This window comes from Anabrus simplex, chromosome X, assembly GCF_040414725.1.
Source record: "Anabrus simplex isolate iqAnaSimp1 chromosome X, ASM4041472v1, whole genome shotgun sequence".
In the NCBI taxonomy this organism is placed as follows: Eukaryota; Metazoa; Arthropoda; class Insecta; order Orthoptera; family Tettigoniidae; genus Anabrus; species Anabrus simplex.
In genome coordinates, this window is record NC_090279.1 from 103,293,406 (window position 1) to 103,314,584 (window position 21,179).

Consider the following 21,179-nt stretch of genomic DNA (forward strand, 5'->3'; position numbering starts at 1 on the left):
GGATGGATGGATGGATGGATGGATGGATGGATGGATGGATGGATGGATGGATGGATGGATGGATGGATGGATGGATGGATGGATGGATGGATGGATGGATGGATGGATGGACGGACATCTTTGTTCTTACCTGTGTTAGCTCCAGTCACGATTGCTGTGAGCCCATCCAGTCTCCGCGAACAGCTGCAGTAGCCACATTTCAGTCTGAGGTACAGCGCCATGGACGCAGCGACAGACAGCACGGCTATGAGGACAGCTTCCAACATTTCTGTCGACAAACAGATGTCACTTTATCGTCAGGTTGACCCGCTTTTGCCAGTCAAGACTGAATTCCGCACCTCAAACCCAGACGCTGACGTGAACACAGTTACCACATCCATCTACCCCCAGCTAATCCAGTGAAGGGTGCAGTTCCACACATCACGGCTGTCAACGTTGCAGGTGCTATCTATTCAATGAAAAACAGCAAAGCTACTGGATCTGATGCCATATCTGTTGATGTTTGGAATAATATAGGTAATGTGGAACTGATTTCTAGCAAAATTCTTCAACAAACGCACTGAACGCAATGATATACTATCCATCTGGAAGACAGGGGTGAGGGTGATTTTACTGTTTGCGCTAACTCCAACCCAATTCGTATCCTCTGCCACAGCATGGCAATCTGTGAGCTGGTGATTGGCTCACGCTTAGGAGCATCAGTACCCTCTCATCAAACCAACGTTGCCTCAGAACATCCTATCCAGTTGCTGGCAAAAAGGCACAGAGATAAGAGAATAACGATTTAGAAAATTCTTTCATGAACTCATCTTGTATTCGCTCCGTACCCGTGGTGTCTCAGAGAAATATGTCCGTTGGTTTCAGCTCTACAAGCTCTGTCTGCTGCGCAGCTGCCCTCATCATTTGATATTCGAGTGGCAGCTCATCAATGACCCGCCCTGTCGCCACTCCTGTTCATCCTGTGCATGGAGAAGGTAACCGCGGACCTACAAACGCTCATCCATGGATCCTTCTCTATGCATATGATGTTATGCTGGCTAGCGACTCACGAAACAGGTTTAATGAATTGGTTACTCAGTGTAAAACAAGGCTGGAAACATTTCGATTGCGAACTCGCAAAAACATAATTCCTGGAGTGCGTTACCCAGACATATCTATATATATAAAATAAGAGTTTTGTCTGTACACTGCTCAGAATTTGAAAAGAATGGTATTTATGTATCAGTCATGTCCACAGTAACCAGAAAATGCACTTTTTACTTTTCCGTAATGTCTGTCTGTCTGTCTGTCTGTCTGTCTGTCTGTCTGTCTGTCTGTCTGTCTGTCTGTCTGTCTGTCTGTCTGTCTGTCTGTCTGTCTGTCTGTCTGTCTGTCTGTCTGTCTGTCTGTCTGTCTGTCTGTCTGTCTGTCTGTCTGTACACGCATCACTAGAAAACGGCCAAAGAGAATTTAATGAAAATCGGTATGCAAAGTCGGGGAATAAGTCGCTACAATCTAGGCCATAAATAATTTTATTCACGCTGATAGAAATGGTAGTTTAGGGGAAGGTCTAAAATTTAATTTTCCAATATTTTTGTTTTTAGTATTCCTATCTTCATAAAAATTGGTATTCAGAGTCGAAGAATATGTCGCTACAGTATAGCTTATGAATAATTTTATTCACGCTGAGTGAAATGGTAGTTTAGGGGAAGGCCTAAAATTTAATTTTTAAATATTTACGTTATTAGTGGTCCTATTTCATTGAAAATTGGTATGCAATGTCGGAGAATGAGCCACTACAATTTAAGTTATAAATAATTGTATTTACGCTGAGTAAAATGGTAGTTTAAGGGAAGGCCTAAATGTAATTCTCAAATATTGATATTATTAGTAGTCGTAATGATAAATACTACATAAGCAAAGTTATAGAGAATTAATTTTCCGACCATTTATGTCTTATATATTTTTACCGTACCGGCTATGATGACAAAGATATTCATGAATTTGTAGTTTGTTGCTAAGTCCATATCAACGCCGAGCCATGAGAAAATGGGTTAACAGAATTTAATGAAAATCGGTATATAGAGTCGGGGAATAGGAAACTACAATCTAAACTACGGTATAAGCAATTTTATTCATCCTGGATGAAATTGTAGTTTAAGACAAGGTGCCTAAAGTGTAATTTTTAAATACCAATGTTATTGGTCCTATCGAAAAGTTATAGAGAATAAAATTTCCGATCATTTATCTTTTATTCAGTTTTACCGTACCGACTATGATAAGAGTGGTATTTGAGAGTAGGAAGAAAACGAAATGTGAAGGCGTATAATATCGAAAGGCATTATAATGAAAACATCCAAACCTGATTGTGACTGATGGTATGAAATTGGGTCTACCATTACAGTGAAAATTCCCTCAGGCTTCATATGAGAAAAGATGTTTGGTGACCTCCCGTCGCGTTTCTAGGGTAACGTTAAGAGCTTTGCTCACAACATGTACACTACCTAACCTAGAATTCTGTATACAATGTAGAATTCCGTAGCGAAGCACGGGTACATCAGCTAGTGGGTCAATATTTGTTGACGACATTTCACTATTGAAGATATCTTCGCTCCCGCGTGACAGCTCACACTTGTAAACACTCAAGCATGAGTTAAGGCCGCCGGGTGACTACAAGATCTACTGACAGTCATTCGCACAGCAGAGCCTGCACGAAACGGAGATGTGAGTTTTGAAATGGCCACGCTAAGAGCTTAGGGGCGAGGAACTCTTTTAGAGTTGCCCCGGTTCCCGACAAAACAGAGTTGGCCAGAGCTGACGCAGAGTCTATCGCGAAGCTAGCACCGGATGCACAACGGCCTCCAAGCCGAGCTGAATGGCCGTGAATAGACATGAGATCTGCAGACGCTGAAGACCGGGAAAATGGAGGGCGGATTACAAAAAGGCAGACCGCTCTTAACATGGGAAGAATACCAGGAAGACGATGAAGAACATCAGCTCGCCGGTTTTGAACACTCTACCACTAACCGAGTGAAGTACCGGGTTTTGTGAGGGCGTCTCAACAGACATAGAAAGAGCAACGTGCCGGCTGGGGAGACTTGTCATGGACCTCCGAGAGGATGGAACATGGGGAAACGGGAGATTCCGGTATCCACTTCAGCGCAAGTGTTAATGTAGTTAGCAGGCTTGAACAAAGGACAGCGATAAAGACGGTATCTGACCGGTTTTAACAGGAAGGGGCCAACAGAGTGAACACACCTCATACATTCAGCAGTAGGCCTCGTGTTGGTCTATTAGGCGAACTGCTGTTGTTAGTCAGTCTGAAAACAACAATAACAAACGTTAATAAGACATGGAAACCTACGGTTCTTTCAAAATGTTGACACGTTCCTGGAAAAGTCATATTGATTATTGATTATGTAATCATAAAAATCACTCCTTTGATAGGAATAATGTACAGATTAAGACACAGTAATTTCAGTCACCAACAATTGAAGTGTGTATGCCCTGCCTGACAAAAAACTTAAGGAAAGACCATTGAAACGTTTACACGAGACACGGCATGTCACCGCCACTGGCCTTTACTAGAGCTAACCTGTGTGTCTTTCCACAATATGGGCAGACGCGTCGACGCTGCCAAACCCGCATACGATATACGATGGTCATCCGGCACTGGCCTCTGTCAAATGCTGTCTAGCGCGTCTGCGAGGTAGTCAGAGCAACAACAGGACGGTGGGCGTTCCACACATTACAGATGATATCGGTATAATTTGTAGGGAATTATACCGCTACACTTGAATTTAGTACATATGGAACTTAAAGGAAAAAATCATTTAAATTGGCGCCATGTAATACAACACAGCAATAGGTCGTAATTATTTCATTGTTATGCATTTAAAACATCTGTTTGGACTAAATTGTAATATAAGTGTGGCCAATCGCTTCGCCATTGGACGTATCTCGTACATGATTTTCTATGAACTTGCTACTCGCTAGTTCCGCCACTTTATCTACTGCTCTCCATGGCGGCCGTTATTCACTGTTCCAGAAGGTGTGATGTAGCTCGTCTTGCTGCGGAGGCGAGAATGATTTGAAACCACCGTAAGGAAGGCGTGGACATCTGTAAATTGTTTTATATTTAAATTTGTTTATTTCGTAGTGTTTTAATTTGAACTTGTGTGTAGATTTGGAATGCAACTTTATGCGTGACTCCGAGTGCCTGCAGTATTTATCCTTGGGAATATTTTGAACAAAATTGTATAACTGAGTACTTTGGATTGTTCATCACCAGTCTGGTGTTATCCACATAAACTACCGTGGACGATGTTTTAAACCTCAACTTACCGGAGAGCAATGTTCAGAAATGTTTTTCGTGTGAACTTCTTTGAAAGACTGACATTTACATTCGTCACATTTAATATTAACACGTTGAGTGCCAGACAGAATTTCGCCGTCTAGTGCCGTCAGCTAATAACATGCCAAAACGTCCCAAGCAAATGATCGCTGAAATGAGGATGTATTTATGATATATTATGTATATTAGGTAAAATATTGCGACCCTATGTGGGTAAACTTACACGCGCCCCATATGGGGTCGCACTTACTGTCCCGACGCTCGTTCATACCTTTCCCTTTTCAGGGACGCGTTATATGATTATGAGACACATGTTACCTTACTACTGGAGCCGTAAAAAGTTATGATCCCCGATTTTGGGTCAGGAAATGTTTGTAAATGACGATCTTCAAATTTTAGGTTAGGAAATTTTCGTATGAAATGTGGTTATATAAAGTAGCGAAAATCATGTGAATTTGATAAATTAGGATGTAACAGAATAATATTATAAGAAGAATTTGTTGTTACGGAGTACTGAATAAGTATATAATTTTGTTTGTATAACTTTTAATTTGAGTAAGAGAACTTAGCAGCGATAATTGTGCGACATGGGAAGCCCGTGACTATATCGTTGATGATGGTCATAATTGTTGCGACAGTTGGCTTGGGAACTCGGAGTACAGTGGAGAAGACTAATTCATCAATGTGGATGAACGTGCTCTGTACTGTACTTCGTCTACATCATCATTCACCGACTTGTTCGATATATCGTCCAGACTATCTGAACTATGGACACTCGAGTTTAGGCTTTAATTACAAACGAATCAATAGGCCTATTGCAATGCGAGTTATGCCAATATTTTCCTTGTTTAATTCTACATTAGTGTATATAAGACACATTGTTTTCACCGTTCATTAAATATTTTTTAATTTGTGGTTGTAATAAATATTGCCCGGGTTTTTGGCTTCTTCTCTAGGAAGCGCTCACTTAGGAGTGTATACAAGGAAAACTACTTGTCTGATGGTAAGGAAATTTTTATATGTTATAACCACATGTATTTGTAGTATAATACTCAAGTAGCAATTTTTTTAACCGCCCCGAAAATAGTTCTTATAATTTTTCTAAAGCAACTCTTTCTCAGCCCAGGATAAACGTACAACAGCAAACTTGGGCTTGTTTTGAAGCACTCAGTCATGGTTATCAGAAACTACAACAACTGTAACCGTACAGTTTGGTGCCGAATCTATGAAGAGTAATATTGAAAGGAGGTTTTGTATACGCCGGACCGTGCGATTAACAGCAGGCCGGGCGCAGTGTTGCCGCGTTCAGTAGTAATCTCGCGAGCAACGAATACAGCTTTTCGTTTACTTTCAACCTTTAATTTTATTTCCTCTTATAAATTCCACTTCCCATCACCTTTTCTCATAAGGGCTTTGGACCTTCAAAGGCAGGTTTAAAAATGGTTGACTTCCTAATTAAGAAATATCACACTGTACAATTTGTACAAGAGTTATTTGCATTATTATTTACATATATTTACAATATTTAATTCTATCAATTTTCTTCGTCTGAAAAATCACTGTGTTCCGATGAATCGGTGCTGCTGTCATTCATGTTGGTTATGACTGGCTCGAAATAAGGGACGTTTTCAGAGAGTCCATCTTTCTCCCAGTAGTGGTCTTCAATTTTCTTAGCCTGTTTAATGCATTGTTTCCCGAGTTCAGGGGTGACGGTACGTAAGGCTTCTCGGCATAAAGCGTTAATTGCTTCCACACCTCTACCATTTTCTAATGTGTTAGTCATATTTGTTTTTGCTATTTATCCTTTTACGTAAGCCCTAATGAGCTCGATTGGATTAAGCTCGCAATGGGCCACTGGTAACCAAACAAGCTGTACATCTGGTCGAAGTCGTTTAGTCAGTTGTTCCAGCTTCTTTACCGGTGTTTGAAAATAAGGTCTGGCAAGGACAATCAGCTCTGATTTCGTTAATTTGTTATAATCGTCAACTCCAGGTGGTAGTGAAATATTCTTTGATGTTATCCAGGTTATAATTTCAGATTTCAGCCATGACATGTTCGGGTTTTTAGATGAGGCATCGACCATCGTATGCTATGGAGCTTGATCTATAACGACAGCCGACCTTTGAGCCAATAAGCTCAGGACTTTCGTGAACCATAATGAGTCGAGTTCATCTCATTGATTTTCTTGCCAATAAAGCAAAGTTCTGCACCGTCAAGAAATCCTTCACTTCCGATGTGTAAAATTATGATGCGTTTCCCAGCTCCAGACGGTGTTTTGAACCCTCCACGCCATCCATAAATTTGCTGAATGAACCCTCTGTACAGATTATAGTTGTCAAAGTTGTTTTGTAAAGCTTCAACCACGTTTTCTTGCCACCCATATTTCATAGTATGTTTCTGTCCGCACCACGTCTCGTCTGTAAAGAAGATCTTGTAGCCCTGTGCTCTTAAGTCTCTTATTCGTCTAAGGTAGGTATGTCGGGATGCACCAACTGTCACAGATTCCATTAGCACTGGTTTCCTGTTTAGTTTTTTGAATCGGAATCCAGAGCTTCGAACTATTTTCAAAAGCGTAGAAATCGACATATCAGGAAAATCCGGCATATTTTCTAACAGTTTCATGCGTAGGCTTTTAATTGTGGGATATATCTTATTCATATAAAATCGTGCATATTTCTTCGTATTGTGCCCAAAGTAAAATCGTCGAGGTGGATTTTCGGACGCCCCGGTCTCGCACACTGCTTCTTTTTTGACCTGGATGACGTATTTCCACCATTCTCCTTTAAAGCGGCTCCTACTCTCTTCACTGACGACAGAGATAATCCAAGACAATCTGTCAGCTTCTTGTACACAGGGAACCTCCTCTCCCCTACTTTATCCCCCTCACATTGAAAGAAACAAAGAGCACTCAAAATCATTGCAAGTTCACCCTCTGATAACGGCGGTCTCGGAGGCATCTTGAAGTAACGTGGCCAAAGTGCAGAACATAGGATAAACCACGGGCATGGGCACAACTGCCTGGAACGAGTATACTGTGGGGTTCGTTGCGAGTAGTATAATGGGAGAGTTCGGCCGCCTCCTCCCGCGGGAAATTTGAATTTTGGCGCGAGATTTGAATTTGTAAACAAAGCCACGTGCTTTTTGACAGCTGTCATCGACAACAACGCATCGCTAACCTCACTGCTGCCATCTTGACGGGCCTAAACCTCAGTAGTGCCAACTTAACCTAACTAGCGCGAGGTAAACAAAGCCACGTGTTTTTTGACAGCCACGTGCTTTTTGACAGACAACAACGCATCGCTAACCTCAGTACTGCCATCTTGACGGGCCTAAACCTCAGTAGTACCAACTTAACCTAACTAGCGCGTGGTAAACAAAGCCACGTGCTTTTTTGACAGCCGTCATCCGCCATCTTTAAACCACAGAGCACTTGGCGGGCCTAAACCTTAGTGCTACCAACTTAACCTCACTAGCGTGAGATAAACAAATCCACGTGCTTTTTGACAGCTGTCACCAGCCATCTTTAATCTATAGAGCACAGTGCTGCCCTCTTTAGCTACTTACCTTTGAAATGTGGTGGCGGATAATTAGAAAAATTCTTTTTGACAGCAGCCATCTTGCATCGCAAACCTCAGTGCTGTCCTCTTTAGCTAGATACCTGTGGTGGCAGACAATTCCACGTGACAGCAGCCATCTTTGAGCACAGTGCTGCCCTTCTTTGTGGCGGCGGGAAATTCCACGTGCTCTTGTTTGGAAATAAATTCACGTGCTATTTTCTGACAGCTGTCATCCGCCATCTTGCATCACAAACCTCAGTGCTACACTCTTTAGCTAGATACCTTTGAAATGTGGTGACGGCAAATTCTACATGCTCATGTTTAGAAACAAACCTATGCGCTTTTTTGACAGCTATCATCCGCCAACTTTAATCCAGAGAGCACCGTGCTGCCCTCTTTAGCTACTTACCTTTGAAATGTGGTGGCGGCAAATTCTACGTGCTCTTGTTTGGAAACAAACCCATGTGCTTTTCTGACAGCTGTCATCCGCCATCTTTAATCCAGAGAGAACAGTGCCGCACTCTTTAGTTGAAATGTGGTGGCGGCAAATTCCACGTGCTCTTGTTTGGAAACAAACCCATGTGCTTTTCTGACAGCTGTCATCTACCATCTTTAATCCAGAGAGAACAGTGCTGCACTCTTTAGTTGAAATGTGGTGGTGGCAAATTCCACGTGCTCTTGTTTGGAAACAAACCTATGCGCTTTTCTGACAGCTGTCATCCACCATCTTTAATCCAGAGAGAACAGTGCCGCACTCTTTAGTTGTAATGTGGTGGCGGCATATTCCACGTGCTCTTGTTTGGAAACAAATTCTACGCGCTCTTCAGCTGTCAACCACCATCTTTAATCAAGAGAGCCCTCTTTGTGGTGGCGGATAATTTGAAAAATTCTTTTCGACAAGCAGCTATCTTTAATCCAGAGAGAACAGTGCTGCCCTCTTTAGCTACTTACCTTTGAGGCGGTTAATTTGAAAAATTCTTTTCGACAAGCAGCCATCTTTAATCCAGAGAGAACAGTGCTGCCCTCTTTAGCTACTTACCTTTGAGGCGGTTATTTTGAAAAATTATATTTAACAAGCTGCCATCTTTAATGAAAAGAGCATCGTGGTGCTATCTTGCGGGTAAATTTTACGTCACAGCTGTCATACAAAATCTTGCATTGCTAACCTTAGTGCTACCGTCTTTAGCTACTTACCTTTGAAAAAAATCTATTTGACAAGCTGTCACCCGCCATCTTGCATCGCAAACCTCAGTGCTGCACTCTATGTGGTGGCGGATAATTTGAAAAAATCTTTTTGACAAGCAGCCATCTTTAATCAACAGAGCACCGTGCTGCCATCTTTAGCTACCGCCATCTTACATCGCTTACCTCGCTGCTGCACTCTTTAGTTGAAATGTGGTGGCGGTAAATTCAAACAAGTTTAATCACGCATCGGAAAAACTAGAGTAAGCACGTGCTGCAGTGATGACGTCATCATGCATGTTTAGACTTGTCCGTTTTCTAAAGAGTAAGTCGGTGTAAAGGAATGCAATAAGTATGCATCATAAAAACAAGAGTTTGCATGCGCTGCAGTGATGACGTCATTGTGCATGTTTAAACCCGTTCGTTGACTAAAAGCTTTAGTCTTCGAGAAACAGTGATAGAGAGTGGAGTGCAAACATGACGAAAACATTAATAGTTGATCTGCAAGGCTTTAAAGTAAACGGAAACAAATTTGTGTTTAAAGAGGTGGCTGTGTTAGATTGCATTGTGTTGTGGGCACCAAAACTTGTTAATTTAGTATTTAGTCCACCGTTCCCTTACTGTTAGCAAACAGATGAAAATAAAAAGCAGACTCAGTGGATTGAAAATAATTTAGGTTGAAGTGGGAAGAAAAAGGAATACCTTATCGTTTTCTACCTTTAATGATGAATGCACATTTGTCAAGAGCAGATCTTGTTCTTTTAAAGGGTTGTGAAAAGAAAGAATGGTTGCGTGATTTTCTACCATCATCGTGTGAAGTTATCGACATGCATGAATTGGGGTACCCATCATTTAAAACTCTTCCGAAAGAGCATAGTAGAGAAACAAGTAAACAGTCTTTACAACATGTATGCATGCTCTTTCATTGGTTGTGTTGCAGTGCATGCCGGGAAGTGAACAACATATGTAAACTGCAGGGTCGAAATAACCTTAGTGTAAAAGAAACATTTGTAGAGTAAAGACATCATGTCATTTCTAACAGATACTACGTGTAACGCAGTTGAAGAAGCAATCGTAAAGTTTTATGCATGCAAAAAGAAACTAAACACTTTTACTGAAGAAGAGTTAAATGCATTACCAAAGGCATTTTTGGTTAATGTAGCTGCGAATGCTGTAAAGAAGATTTGGGATAAGGTGCCTCGTGAGTGGACTCAAGATCCTGTTTTGTCAGAGCTTCAAACGTGTAGTTTACATCATGAACACGTGAGTTTAGGTAGAAGACCTTCTGTGAGACAGTGCCGTACATGTCAACTAATTAAACTGTATCACGGACCTAAAACTAACGAGTTGTCTTCGCTTATAAACACTTATCATGGCTGTGGAGAGAGTAAACAAGGAAAAGGTGAAGAAACGTGCTGGGAGAAAGATGAGGAAGCATGTTGGGCGTGGACTCATCAATAGAGTGATTGATCTTCTTTTCTTCGTGCTTCATCCCCCCCCCTGCGGCCCTAGAACACATTCGCCTGACATGTAGTTACATGCTGCCTGCATAGAGTATGTCGTGTAGCTGTTAAAATCTGCTTCGTAAAGTTATGCTGTGTGTGTGTGTGTTATTACCTAGTGCTTTAGCTGCTCAGAAGAATATAGCAGCACTTGTCGTTGTTGGTGTAATAAAACAAAACTGAGTGACAAAGACCGTAAAATAAACAAAGGATAAAAATGTATATATATATTCTAAAATAAATATGAATTGTCAAAACATATTACAGGTGTTGTTTAATCCTACAGCATGTCCTAGTGACTTAGAAGAAAGGAAACGTAGAGGATTAAAAGAAAACACACATAAGATTTAAAGTACATCCTCTTTATTAATCCATGAATTAAAGCTGTTATTAAAACCAAGCCATTTAACATACAGTTTATTGCCACGACGTCGAATAACACGTTCAACTAAATAGTGATCAGGATATTTTGTTTTCTGCTGTTCTTCGATGTAGAATCCTCCTTCAATAGGCTGTCCTCTGAGATCGCGAAGTAAATACGTAACTGGATTAGTAAGCTTAACACTTCTGATTTGAAAAATTTCAGTGCTCCAGTTAGGTGTGTATCCTTTTGCAAAGATAGACTTGTGTTTGCTGATGCGAACAAAATCACCTTCTTTAAAGCGATGGCGACGTGGATCAGCTGTTTTAATTACAAGATGAATAGCATTTATACGAGGTGTATTCTTTGTAACAAGACGTGGCTTTGTTCTGATAGTGCGATGAGGTGTATCGTTGTAGGTAGATAAAAGTCTAGGTAGCAGATCAATCCAACGATATGAACCTTGCGCTGTAAATTCCCGCCACATCATTGTTTTGAGTGTACGATTAAAGCGTTCTACAACACTTGCCTTGAGATTGCTGAACGTAGAGTAGTGTTGAATGCCAAGTAACTTGTGGTAAGACGAAAAATCCTTGTTGTAAAACTCTCTGCCTTGATCAGTTTGAAGAAGCCTTGGGCACCGTTTCGATTCTTCAACAATATGTTTAAATGCTTCTTTAACTTGAGCTGCTGTTTTAGAACGCACGGGTTGTGCAAAAGCAAACTTCGAGTACACATCGATAACAGTAAGTAGATACTTATACCCCTTATTACTAGAGGCATATGGAATCATTTCTACTAAGTCTGCTTGCCAGAGATCATCTTTTCCTCGTGTAATAACGCGTCTGCGACAGTAGGTGCGACGTGCTGGTTTATGTAACTCATGTGCGATGTTTACCTTTACAGGTGAGATCTTCTCTTGACGAGCCATTACAAAATAATACCGGCATAACGTAGTTCTCTTTCTATTTCTAGAATTTCTGATCCGTGACCAGTGTGACCAGCCTCTTGCGATGCTCTTAAAAGTTGTAATCGTTCAACGAGTAAGTTTGGGTCATTCCAGTATCTTACATCCACATACGGCAACAAAGGCTTGTAGATAACATCAAGACTACGTGCAGTCGGAAACAGCTTAGAAATAAACTCACGATACTTGTAACTCTTATTCGCATTTACAGTTTCTGTTCTCTAGTAATTACGTCGTGTTGCATCAGTAGCAAAAAGTATTGCTTTATACTTTTCAAGATCATCTTGTAAAATTATATCCTTGTCAGGTATTCGTGAGAAAAGAAGTTCTAAGAGTCCTTTCGTGGGTTTATAGGTAACCTTTTACAATGAGTTTGTTGTTATTAATCTTAACATTTGAATTTCCTATCCGGAAACAGTCATCTTCGTAGCGAATACCGTAGGTAGTGTCAGTTTGTCCTGTAAAAAGTTTTTCTATATAAGGTGCAAAGAGAGATCCATAGGTATCTTGAATAAAAGTTCTAAACTGATTGCGATACTCTGGTGTAATCATAACCTCAGACAAAGATGGTAGATTTTGCGTCGATGTAGTAGGTGTTTCAGCAATAACATCTGTAGTTAAAAACTCAACACGCTTAGATGGTGATGTATCATTAAGTTCTTCTTCTTCTTCTTCTCCTTCATCATTATCTTCCTCTTCTTGATCTACATCCTGCTTCTTCTCTTCCTTATCTTGTTCATGCTTTTCTTCTTCATGCTTCTCTTTATGATATGATGTTTGCATAGAAGCAAAACTTGAAGTAGACTGCGGTAATGAAGTAGAATTAAAAATTTATTTGAGTGGTGTACTTAGTTGTGTTTTTAAAAATAAATCCGTGTCTGCTTGAATACGTTTAAGCTCCTTAAATTTCCGTCGAATATTGTTTCGAGCCTGGATGATAAGTTTTGTGATCTCCTTGCTAGATGTCAACATGATGATGGTTTTTAATCAAGTAGTTACTGTAATTCTGTGTTAATGCATATAAAATGATCCATACCCATGCGATATCGTCCATGCCGTACATCACTTTCTTTATCAATAACTAAAAAGCTGTAACGGTGTAATGACCAACATTTAGCACACATACGTTTAAAGTCATCGAATGTCATATCAGTGTTAACATGATCGTTATACACATGTCGCATGTTGCGCTCATCTTGCCGAAAAAGCACAATAACATTTGCGTTGTCGCGTATCAACTGCTTAGGCACACGAGAATAGGTTTGGCACAAATAGATGCAATCAACATATTTATGCCGACCCATACTAAAGAATGCACGAATAACGTTTTGCTGTTCTGTTGCGACATCATCAAAGATCATAAGAGAATTAGGAAGCACATCGTCTGGTGATGGTACATGCTCATGCGAATTAAATTTAAAATATCTTATTCCATCTTTAACTAGATCGTGCATTACAGTTTGTAGAATAGTATATAGCGGCTGATAGAGTGACTTTGCGAAAACGTAAATATTCTCGAAGCGTACACCATTTACAGAAGTAATAAGTGTGAGTAAAAGATTTGTTTTCCCGCATCCCGACGGGCCTGATATAATACATCGAACAGTAAAAGGAAACAACGTTCCATGACGTTTTCCTGTAGTTGTACTAGAACTAGGTAAGAGATGTGGTACAATGTCGGTAACAGGTAGCGTGTCTTGCTGCTTTATAATCTTCATGATAACTGAATCATAAAGTACGTAATAGTAATATATATATATTAAACGAAACAAGAGGTAACGGTTAGATTATGATTTGCTCTTGACTAGTAAAGTCGTGTCCAGCATGGTGAAACAACGATATCCAAACGACATGAAGAAGAAGAAGAAAGTAAAAACTGTTGGATGGAAAGATGTTATAAAGGCTGCGCAAAAAGCTATTCGAGGGGAATACAATCCTCGTGTAGCTATTACTAAAGCGTTACGCGCAGCAAGAGCGAGAATTTCTCCAAAGTGCAGAGCAATATTTAGTAAACGTGCACGAATTATTCCTGTACCAAAACGAGGAGGATTTCTTCCTGCGCTGTTTGCTGGCTTAGCAGCTTTAGGGTCATTGCTAGGTGGTGCTAGTGCTGTAGCGAGAACTGTCAAAGCTGTAGAAGAAGCGAAACAACAGTTGAAAGAGAGTGAACGTCATAACAAGACGATGGAGGCAATTGCGTTACGAGGCAAAGGTATGAACATGAAGCTAGCGCCATACAAGAAAGGGCTTGGTATCTACATTTCTCCAAAAAACGTCTACTGAATGCACTGCCATATCGAGCTCTAACGCATGATGAAGTTTTTACGTTTGCTAAACAACCAGGAATTCATTATTTTCGAGGAGTGTATATGAGCGATCAACTACCAGCACGCCCACGTGAACGTGAAAGTGCCGTAATTAACTTGGACGACAGTCGTGGACCTGGAACTCATTACGTTGCTTATGTAAAACGTAAATCGAAAGTATGGTAGTTTAATTGGATGGTTCGGCCGCCTCCTCCCGCGGGAAATATGAATTCTGGCGGGAAATTTATATTTTGGCGGGAAATTGAATTTTGGCGGGAGATTTGAATTTGTAAACAAAGCCACGTGCACTTTGACAGCTGCCATCGACAACAACGCATCGCTAACCTCACTGCTGCCATCTTGACGGGCCTAAACCTAAGTAGTGCCAACTTAACCTAACTAGCGCGAGGTAAACAAAGCCACGTGTTTTTTAACAGCCACGTGCTTTTTGACAGACAACAACACATCGCTAACCTCAGTACTGCCATCTTGACAGGCCTAAACCTCAGTAGTACCAACTAAACCTAACTAGCGCGAGATAAACAAAGCCACGTGTTTTTTGACAGCCACGTGCTTTTTGACAGACAACAACGCATCGCTAACCTCAGTACTGCCATCTTGACGGGCCAAAACCTCAGTAGTACCAACTTAACCTAACTAGCGCGAGATAAACAAAGCCACGTGTTTTTTGACAGCCACGTGCTTTTTGACAGACAACAACGCATCGCTAACCTCAGTACTGCCATCTTGACGGGCCAAAACCTCAGTAGTACCAACTTAACCTAACTAGCGCGTGGTAAACAAAGCCACGTGCTTTTTTGACAGCTGTCATCCGCCATCTTTAAACCACAGAGCACTGTGCTGCCCTCTTTATCGTAGTAGATGTAAAATTCGTCACCTGTCATCGGCAGTGCTGCCATCTTGGCGGGCCTAAACCTTAGTGCTACCAACTTAACCTCACTAGCGTGAGATAAACAAATCCACGTGCAGCTGTCATCCGCCATCTTTAATCCAGAGAGCACCGTGCTGCCCTCTTTAGCTACTTACCTTTGAAATGTGGTACGTCACAGCTGTCATCCGCCATCTTGCATCGCAAACCTCAGTGCTGCACTCTTTAGGTAGATACCTTTGAAATGTAGTGGCGGCAAATTCTTTATGCTCCTGTTTGGAAACAAACCTATGCTCTTTTTTGTCAGCTATCATCCGCCATCTTTAATCTAGAGAGCACCGTGCTGCCTTCTATGTGGTGGTGGTAAATTCTACACCCTTTATAAACCCATGTGCTTTTCTGACAACTGTCAACCGCAAGAGAGCACCGTGCTGCCCTCTTTATGCCGGTGGCAAATTCTACGTGCTTTTTGACAGCTGTCATCCGCAAGAGAGCACCGTGCTGCCATCTTTAGCTAGATACCTTTGAAATGTGGTGGCGGCAAATTCCACGTGCTCTTGTTTAGTAAACAAACTCACGCGCTTTTTGACAGCTGTCATCCGCCATCTTACATAGTAAACCTCAGTGCAACACTCTTTAGTTGAAAAATGGTGGCAGTAGTGTAATTGGACAGTTCGGCCGCCTCCTCCTCCTCCCGCCGCCTCCTCCGCCGCCGCCCGCGGGAAATTTGAATTTTGGCGGGAAATTTGAATTTTGGCGGGAGATTTGAATTTGTAAACAAAGCCACGTGCTTTTTGACAGCTGTCATCGACAACAACGCATCGCTAACCTCACTGCTGCCATCTTGACGGGCCTAAACCTCACTAGTGCCAACTTAACCTAACTAGCGAGAGGTAAACAAAGCCACGTGCTTTTTGACAGACAACGCATCGCTAACCTCAGTACTGCCATCTTGACGGACCTAAACCTCAGTAGTGCCAACTTAACCTCACTAGCGCGAGGTAAACAAATCCACGTGTTTTTTGACAGCCACGTGCTTTTGACAGATTTGTAAACAAAGCCACGTGCTTTTTGACAGACAACAACGCATCGCTAACCTCAGTACTGCCATCTTGACGGACCTAAACCTCAGTAGTGTCAACTTAACCTCACTAGCGCGAGGTAAACAAATCCACGTGTTTTTTGACAGCCACGTGCTTTTGACAGATTTGTAAACAAAGCCACGTGCTTTTTGACAGACAACAACGCATCGCTAACCTCAGTACTGCCATCTTGACGGGCCTAAACCTTAGTGGTACCAACTTAACCTCACTAGCGCGAGGTAAACAAAGCCACGTGCTTTTTGACAGCCACGTGCTTTTGAGAGATTTGTAAACAAAGCCACGTGCTTTTTGACAGACAACAACGCATCGCTAACCTCAGTACTGCCATCTTGACGGGCCTAAACCTTAGTGGTACCAACTTAACCTAACTAGCATGAGGTAAACAAAGCCACGTGATTTTTGACAGCTGTCATTCGCCATCTTTGAGCACAGTGCTGCCCTCTATAGCTACTTACCTTTGACAGCTGTCATCCGCCATCTTTGAGCACAGTGCTGCCCTCTTTAGCTACTTATCTTTGACAGCTGTCATCCGCCATCTTTAATCCAGAGAGAACAGTGCTGCAGTCTATGTGGTGGCGGTAAATTCCACATGCTTTACAAACCTATATGCTTTTCTGACAGCTGTCATCCGCCATCTTTAATCACAGTGCCGCCCTCTATGTGGTGACGGCAAATTCCACGTGGAAACAAAGCCATGTGCAGCTGTCATCCGCCATCTTTAATCACCGTGCTGCCCGGTGACGGCAAATTCCACGTGCTCTTGTTTGGAAACAAAGCCATGTGCTTTTTTTGACAGCTGTCATCCGCCATCCTGCATCACAAACCTCGGTGCTACACTCCATGTGGTGGCGGCAAATTCTAAATGCTTCACAAACCCATGTGCTTTTCTGACAGCTGTCATCCGCCATCTTTAATCACCGTGCTGCCGGGTGGCGGTAAATTCCACGTGCTCTTGTTTGGAAACAAAGCTTTTAATCCAGAGAGAACAATGCTGCCCCGGTGGCGGCAAATTCCACGTGCTTTACAAACCTATGTGCTTTTCTGACAGCTGTCATCTGCCATCTTTAAGCTGTAAATCCCTCGATTCTCGACAGATTCTTGATCCGAGTTCTTTGACGTCAGGAAGGGCAACCGGTCGAAAACCATAGTGTATGAGGCTAGATAGTGCTAGTTTTGCATCAGGGAGGGCGACTAGTCTTAAAAACAAATTCTTGCGATTTAAAATCTTATTTTTGCGTCAGGAAGGGCATCCGGCCGTAAAACAATAGTTCGTGATTTAAAATCTAAGAAGTGCATCTAGCTGTAAGTCCCCGATTCCCCGTGTTAGACGTTGTAAAACAGATTCTTAATCCGAGTTGTCAGGAAGGGCAACCGGTCGTAAAACTAAGGTGTATGAGGTTAGATACTGCTAGTTTTGCATCAGGAAGGACAACTCAACACATTCATGTGATTTAAACACATTTTTATCCCCAAGAGAATCGAACCCGAGACTACCGGGTGAGAGGCATGCATACTGTAGGCTATAGATTTGTTCTACAGTCCTCGAAGTATCGGCACAGTCATTCTGAGCGAGTTGTGTGGAATGCGTGTGTTAGCTGAAATTGTACACGTATCTTCCGGCTCGACCTTGAACGAGGACACTACATGCTGATAAGCGGCTTGTAACTCGCGAAGGTCTTCTTAGCTGAGTACCATTCAAGCTCTTAAAACACAGTACCAATTAAGGTTGTAAAATATTCTGAAATAGTCCTCCTCTGTGGTGTAGTAGTTAGCTGCTACCCTCGGAGGTCCGAGTTCGATTCCTGGCTCTGCCATGGAATGTGTAGCATTTAGCCTATGTAAGTTCCTAACGTAAAATATCATGATTGTACGGAGAGGTTAAAACACACACAGTGCCTACTCCTATCGAAAGAGCCTGCACGGTACCGGCATGTAGGCTTCTCCTGGTGAAGGAGCTTGCACATGGTTTAACGCCTCCTATCAACAGCCCTTACTTAATGCTGGCTTTCTTGCACACCCCGCCTCACACCATAGTTTTACGACCGGCTGCCCTTCCTGACTAGGATTTTAAATCGCAGTATACGTGATAAATTTGTTGTAGCGGGTTTTATAACTAGATATCCCGGTACCGACACATAGCCTACTCCCGCTGAAGAAGCCTGCACAAGGCTTAGTGCCGCCATCCGACAAATGAATCACCGTCAAGTCTTGTACTCAAAAAATCATTTTCGAAGGAGTCTGCACAAGGTTTAACGCCCCCATCAACAGCCCTTACTTAATGCTGGCTTTCTTGCACACCCCGCCTCACACCATAGTTTTACGACCGGCTGCCCTTCCTGACTAGGATTTTAAATCGCAGTATACGTGATAAATTTGTTGTAGCGGGTTTTATAACTAGATATCCCGGTACCGACACATAGCCTACTCCCGCTGAAGAAGCCTGCACAAGGCTTATTGCCTTCATCCGACAAATGAATCACCGTCAAGTCTTGTACTCAAAAAATCATTTTCGAAGGAGTCTGCACAAGGTTTAACGTCCCCATCAACAGCCCTTACTTATAGCTAGCTTTTTTTTGCACACCCCGCCTCACACCATAGCTTTATACGGCCGGTTGCCCCTCCTGACTAGGATTTTAAATCGATATCTCGACATAGCCTACTCCTACCGAAGAAGCCAGCTTAACACCTCCATCCAACAAATGAATCACCCTCAAACACTCTTCAATCATTCTCGCTACTTCGGAAGATAGCGGGTTCGAACTGGAAGCCGTAAATGTTAGGCGAGGGACCTGCGCGATCGTCATTGCATGATCTAGCCGGATGCCCTTCCCGACGGTATAAGTTACCAGGATTTGAATCGCGTACCCCCGACTAGAAGAAGCCTGCACATAGCTTAACGCCTCCATCCGACGAATGAATCACCCTCAACACTCTTCAATCATTCTCGCTACTTCGGTAGATAGCGGGTTCGAACTAGAAGCCGTAAATGCTAGGCGAGGGGCCTGCGCGATCGTCATTACATGATCTAGCTTTAGCTCGATACCTTTAAGTGCCTACAGGTAAGGAATACCGCGTATGTACCCTCGAGAAGTCGAGGATCACACGCTAACTTTCCAAGGATCGAACTCTTAAATTCTGACACCTCGGCATCAACAGGAGGTTCGAATACGTCAGCCTGCAGGTGGGAGCTCTTGTTGCATTCGTTCCGACTGTACCGCAGTTGTCAGCTCAGCGATTTTTCCACATCCGCTTGGTAACAAGCAGAATATTTAGCCGCCGCAGTCTGCGCGAAGTGCTCACAGTTCTCTGTATGCGTTTATTACGTACACACATCTCCCGTCTGCTGTGAATATTATTCTTCAGCCTTTATCTTAAGGTAAGGTAGAACTGTTAGTTACTTTTTTTATTCGCAAAGCAACTTCTACGCTGGACATCTACATTCATATATGTTTGTTCTTTTTTAGGTACCGTTCGAAAGTACGCAATTTTATTCATCCCAGTAACAGCCTGCAGCACGTGCATTTTTTTTAAAGGTATGTTTTCGAACTTTGAGTTGTAAAGATAATTAGGTTAGATGATGCACCCTACACTACATTCATATATGTTTCTTCTTCTTTTTTTTTAGGTACGACCAGAATATTATCATTCGAGTTTCAGGCTTGAACGCACGCATTTTATACATCCGAGTAACAGTTTGCAGCGCGAAGATTTTAAGGTATGTCTGACCTCTATTCGTTGAAACTTGGTTTCTTCTAAAACATCGTAACTTTAGTATATTGATAAATAGTCGTTCTCTTTAATCCTCACGCGAGGTACGTACATAGCTATGTCTGACCTCAACGGGTTGAAACTTGGTTTCTTCTAAAACATTGTAACTTTAAGCTAATCATAAATAGTTGTTCTTGCATACTATAGACGTGGTATAATTTCAAACACGCACACATAGCTATGTCTGACCTCAACGGGTTGAAAGTTGGTTTCTTCAGAACATCGTAACTTTAGCCTATTGATAAATAGTTGTTCTCTTCAATCATCATGCTATAGACGTGGTATAATTTCAAACACATGCACATAGCTATGTCAGCCCTCAACGGGTTGAAAGCTGGTTTCTACCGAACATCGTAACTTTAGAGTATTGATAAACAGTTGTTCTCTTTAATCCTCACGCTATAGACGAGGAATAATTTCAAACACGCGCACATAGCTATGTCTGCCCTCAACAGGTTGAAACTTGGTTCCTTCTAAAACATCATAACTTTAAGCAATTGATAAATAGTTGTTCTTGCATACTATAGACGTGGTATAATTTCAAACACGCGCACACATAGCTGTGTCTGCCCTCAACAGGCTGAAACTTGGTTTCTTCTAAAACATCGTAACTTTAGAGTATTGATAAGTAGTTGTTCTCTTCAACCCGCATACTGTAGACGTGGTATAATTTCAAACACGCGCACATAGCTATGTCTGTCCTCAACAGGCTGAAAATTGGTTTCTTCTAAAACATTGTAACTTTAGTCTATTGATAAATAGTTGTTCTTGCATACTATAGACGAGGTATAGCTATGTCTGACCTCAACGGGTTGAAAGCTGGTTTCTACTGAACATCGTAACTTTAAGCTATTCATAAACAGTTGTTCTCTTCAATCATCATGCTATAGACGTGGTATAATTTCAAACACGTACACATAGCTATGTCTGACCTCAACGGGTTGATACTTGGTTTCTTCTAAAACATCATAACTTTAGTCTATTGATAAATAGTTGTTCTCTTTAATCCTCGTGCTATAGACGTGGTATAATTTCAAACACGCGCACACATAGCTATGTCTACCCTCAACAGGCTGAAACTTGGTTTCTTCTAAAACATCGTAACTTTAGAGTATTGATAAATAGTTGTTCTCTTTAATCCTCACGCTATAGACGTGGTATAATTTCAAACACGTGTACATAGCTATGTCTACCCTCAACGGGCTGAAACT

The 21,179-nt window shown here is 41.8% G+C and overlaps 1 protein-coding gene across 2 annotated transcripts in view; it reads right to left on the bottom strand.

The window, feature by feature from the left end:
- LOC136886021 (retinol dehydrogenase 12) overlaps positions 1-21,179 on the bottom strand; it is a 140,835-nt gene that overhangs the window by 51,814 nt on the left and 67,842 nt on the right. For both annotated transcript variants that reach the window (XM_067158735.2, XM_067158734.2), the window contains exon 2: positions 131-268. In XM_067158735.2, coding sequence (XP_067014836.2) covers positions 131-266 — 136 coding nt within the window. In that variant the 5' untranslated portion in view covers positions 267-268. The remainder of the gene's footprint in view (positions 1-130; positions 269-21,179) is intronic.